The following is a 4,507-nucleotide window of genomic DNA, read 5'->3' on the forward strand; positions in this document are numbered from 1 at the left end:
TTACATTTAACGTGAAAAAAGTTAACATAACCTGAAAAGGAAGGTCCTCATAACCTGAAAAGAAAAGATAAAACTCACCTAATCTAAAAAAACACAAAAGGATAGAACACATAACTTAAAAGATGTTTAACCTAAAGTGTTTAGTGAAAAGAGATAAAAAGACAACATACCTGAAAAGAGAGAAAAACTTAAAGAAAGTGGAGTGCGACTATTATTACTTACCCAGCTTACAGTTTCGGAAATTATAAACCATTAAATGAAAATCATAAACACTAAACATAGTCCGATAAACTAAAATAAAAATATCACCCAAAGCCACCTCGCGTCAGAAATGAATCACCAAAAACTTATCTACTTCATCCGTCTTGCCAAAACATAATCCTGTCAACACATTATCCTGCTCATCATGCCGAGAAACGAATCTGCAGCACCAAGCATCAAACCATCCTGCTGACAACATTAAGTAACCGAACAAGGCCAGATCTTTACATTCTTAATTATATTTATTAGATCTAGAATCATTATTAAAACTTTTCTTTTATTATTGAAAGGATTTTCTTGAGCAGGTTTATTTTGCCTTTTAGTTATCCTAATGTTTAAAGCAATTTTTGCAATTAAGGAGAGCATGATCATAAATATTTAATGAGCAAGTTGTAAATTTAAAGGAAGTTTTCTTTACCTTCTATAAAAATCCATTTTATAACCACAGAGCATGTTTAATAATGGAATTTACCTATAAATACTAACATTTATTTAAGATCCTGAATAGATTATTCCTCTTTTGATAACGTGTACAGCAATCAATTTGATTTTGCTTGTTAATTTTATATCCTACGAGAAAAAGTCGATCGATTTTTTTACCATGGATGATAAGGATTAATTTCGCTTTAACAAAGATAAAATATTCCAACCAAAATGATTGCTAGAGATAGGGAAGTTAATAAATTCTGGAAGAGAACTTCCAGTTGATTCATAAACATCGTAAATTAAAACAAAATGCACATCAATCATACCTAGAAAAACAGAATTCATATCCATCATACCTACAAATTTTGAGCATATTTACATGCAAGAAAACTTCTATCGATTTTTATAAACTTACTTTCGATTTACATAAACTTACCTTCGATTTTTATAAACTTACTTTCGATTTATATAAACTTACCTTCGATTTATACTTACCTGAAAGAGAACATAATAAGCCTGAAGGAAAAGAAAACAAAATTTACTTACCTTAATTTAAATCAATTGAATCTAAAAACAAATTAAAAAAAAAAACTTACCTTATCTTAAAACATATTTTGAACTTAATGGTGTCGAATATAACATTCTAACATACTAACTTTATTGTATTTTTTTTATTTCATTTGCTTTAATTTTTATTTCATTTGCTTTTTTTATCCCTCAATTTGCGACATGTAAATAACCTTTTTATTTCAGTTAATTTCCAATGTCAAATAGTTTTTTTGATTTTCTTGTTTAGTTTTTTTCCTCTAAACCTTCGTTAGATTTAGTTTTCCAAATTTTAATTCACACTGTGCTAGGCTAGCTTAAGAATACATGAATAAAGAAATGAATTATAACGTTTTCCAAAAACAGATAGTGTTTTCAGTAAACATGGAATAGAGAGAATTACGGGTAAGTGAGTGGGTGAAAAATCGTCAGTGTAGTCGATTAGGGGTATCCTTAAAATAGTCAAAGTGATACCATGGTTGGGGAGGGTGACCAGGAACTTATTCATCTATCGTTCCTAGAGAAAGAGTCGCAGACACAACAATCAGTTTTATTTAACATTTGGTGGTTCTCCGTTCACTTCTAAATATTTCTAGTTCTTCTCAAGTTTGTTTCAGCCAGGTTTCAGTTTTAGCTTCTAGCTTTTGCTTTTATTTTTTTTGCTAACAGCCGTGTCACATTCATAGTACCTAGAACTTAACGCCATCTACCGACAGCCGAGCAAAACATAAAAAAACCGGTGGTACTTGAATGATGACGGTGGACACACAGGCGGTTGCTACAATTTTCCATAGGAAAACTTCGATTCAGCCTGGCTGAATAGAGATTTTCCATAGGAAAGCTTCGATTCAGCCTGAGTGAATAGAGATTTTCCATAGGAAAACTTCGATTCAGCCTGGCTGAATAGAGATTTTCCATAGGAAAACTTCTGAATAGAGATTTTCCATAGGAAAACTTCGATTCAGCCTGGCTGAATAGAAATTTTTCCATAAGAAAACTTTTATTCAGCCAGTTTTCCTATGGAAAACACCGTACATGAAAAGTTTTAACATTCAACTTAAGATTTGATCAAAGTATTCCTTTCCTTTTCATCCAGTTATCAGCTAACCTTTATCTAAACTTGTATATGGTTAAGCATAAGATATGACGAGGTACCTACCTACCTACCTCATTTGCCATGCGATAAGCTTTTGATAACCCAAAATAATGCAAGTAATTGATTTTTTTTTGTGTTATTTCTGACTAATCATCAGTTGGAACAGAACATTTCAGGAGGCAACTAAATTATGGAACGTTGGCATAAACGTATTGCTGTTGTTACCGGCGCTAGTTCAGGCATTGGAGCTGCTATTGTCAAAGATCTGTTGGCATCGGGTTTAATTGTCGCCGGTTTGGCTCGTCGTAAATTTGCCATTGAAGAATATCGCAAAGAACTGCCGGAAGAACTGCAGGCCAATTTGCATGCAATCAAATGTGATTTAACCAATACACGTTCCATTAATGATGCCTTCGATTGGGTGGAAGCCAATTTGGGAGGTGTTGATATTCTAGTTAACAATGCCGGCGCCTTTGCTTTGGGCCAATTGGCCACCATGGATTTAGCCACGGTACAAAATATCCTACAAGTTAATGTTATGGGTGTTGTGGCCTGTACCCAACGTGCCTTTAAATCGATGAAAGAACGTAACTTTGATGGTCATGTGATAATTGTTAATAGTGTTATGGGCCATAGTATACCGTTGGGTTTGCAAGGACCAGTACCATTTAATATTTATCCATGTAGTAAATATGCTGTGACCGCCATAACGGAAGTTTATCGCCAGGAATTTATGGGTTTGGGTACAAAAATTAAGGTGACGGTAAGTTGGTGTTTACGTTTACTTGTTTCTTCTTTTTATTCTACCGATGTATTTTGTGTTTGTTCTGTTCCAGAGTGTTAGTCCCGGACAAACAGACACCGAAATTGTACCCGACGCCTGGAGACGTGGTCAAACTATGTTGAAACCTGAAGATGTTGCTGAATGTGTTCATTTTGCCATTGCCACACCGCCCCATGTCCAGATACATGAATTAACGGTACAACCACTGCAAATGTAAATTGGAAGATAAAGGATAATAAAGTCAAAGTAGGAATTAACAATGAAATGATATTTGCTGGAGTTTCCTTTGAGGGAGGCCTACATAAATAAGGAGGTGTAACATTAAAAACAATTGATCACACAATTAATTCACAATAATACTATTGCTCTGTTCCAGAACCTGCAAGAAGCTACTACATTTTACTGCGATAACACTTTTTCCTTTATGTTATCGAAAAAATAGTAAAAATTAGTAGATTCTTGCAGTACTGGAACAGACCATATGTTTACATTTATGAAATCCACTCGATTTCATCTGTCAATTCCTTTACGTATACGCCAAATCATGGTGCAATAATAAGGTGTAGCGCCAAAAACAGCTGATCTTCATACCAGTTGTCAAAATGCGTTATTGTGAATAAAATCACATACTAAATGTAAACAAGCAATTCACAGAAATGCATTATTGTGAGCAAATTTGACGTTTGACATGATTTGATGTAACACCTTCTTATTCCACCATGCGCCAAATGAAAACATATCTTAAATCGGATTTCGAAATGTAAACATAGTAGCTCTGTTCCTTTACGTTCAAGAATCTTCAAGTTTTACCACTTTTTACTCGAAAAGCGTTCCTTTACTTCAGACACAATACAATTCATATTGGAGCATTTTATAACTTTTGCTACTTTTGCCGGTTTTACCATTTTCAAAAGTTAAGGAACAAGCCAAGTATAACATCGAATTTCACATATTGTGTTCAATTAAGCCCCCGGCAAATACAGTCCGTTGTGCGTCGCGCGTTGAAAACAACAACCACATGAAAAAAGTGTAAGTGATGCCAAGTTTGTTCTTAAAGTTTTCATGTGGTTGTTGTAACACGACGCACAACGGACCGTATGTATTTGGCCCTTTAACTAGCCGTTTCACACCACCCATAATGCAATAAATAAGGCGAAACAGAAACTACAACATGTCCTGACCTAGGGACCCCCAACGTTTGGAGTGGGAACTACGTCACTGACGGTGCTGGCTGGCTGACATATCTGCACGGCGGTAGCTCAGTCTGTGGGGCCGCAGTTCTTGCCAGTGACAGTAGACCTCGTTAGGGTGGACAAAAAACTAAATTCCTATTGCCAGCTGGATGACATAAACGAAGCACCAATATCTGCACACTAGTATACTTTCTGTCGACA

The 4,507-nt window shown here is 35.0% G+C and overlaps 1 protein-coding gene across 2 annotated transcripts; it reads left to right on the forward strand.

Moving 5' to 3' along the window:
- The first annotated feature begins 326 nt into the window (after positions 1 to 326).
- LOC141402384 (farnesol dehydrogenase-like) lies at positions 327 to 3,352 on the forward strand. Of its 2 annotated transcripts, XM_073983454.1 has the most exons (3): positions 327 to 463; positions 2,487 to 3,092; positions 3,166 to 3,352. In XM_073983454.1, exons 2-3 carry the CDS (start codon positions 2,520 to 2,522, stop codon positions 3,328 to 3,330), a joined length of 738 nt encoding a protein of 245 aa, XP_073839555.1. In that variant the 5' UTR covers positions 327 to 463; positions 2,487 to 2,519; the 3' UTR covers positions 3,331 to 3,352. The 2 variants fall into 2 exon arrangements, with proteins under 2 accessions (XP_073839555.1, XP_073839554.1); XM_073983453.1 differs by lacking the exon at positions 327 to 463 and having other exon boundaries at positions 2,396 to 3,092.
- Positions 3,353 to 4,507: the final 1,155 nt, after the last annotated feature.

The sequence above is a fragment of the Musca autumnalis genome, unplaced genomic scaffold, assembly GCF_047663935.1.
Source record: "Musca autumnalis isolate F117 unplaced genomic scaffold, ASM4766393v1 scaffold_4, whole genome shotgun sequence".
Taxonomy (NCBI): domain Eukaryota; kingdom Metazoa; phylum Arthropoda; class Insecta; order Diptera; family Muscidae; genus Musca; species Musca autumnalis.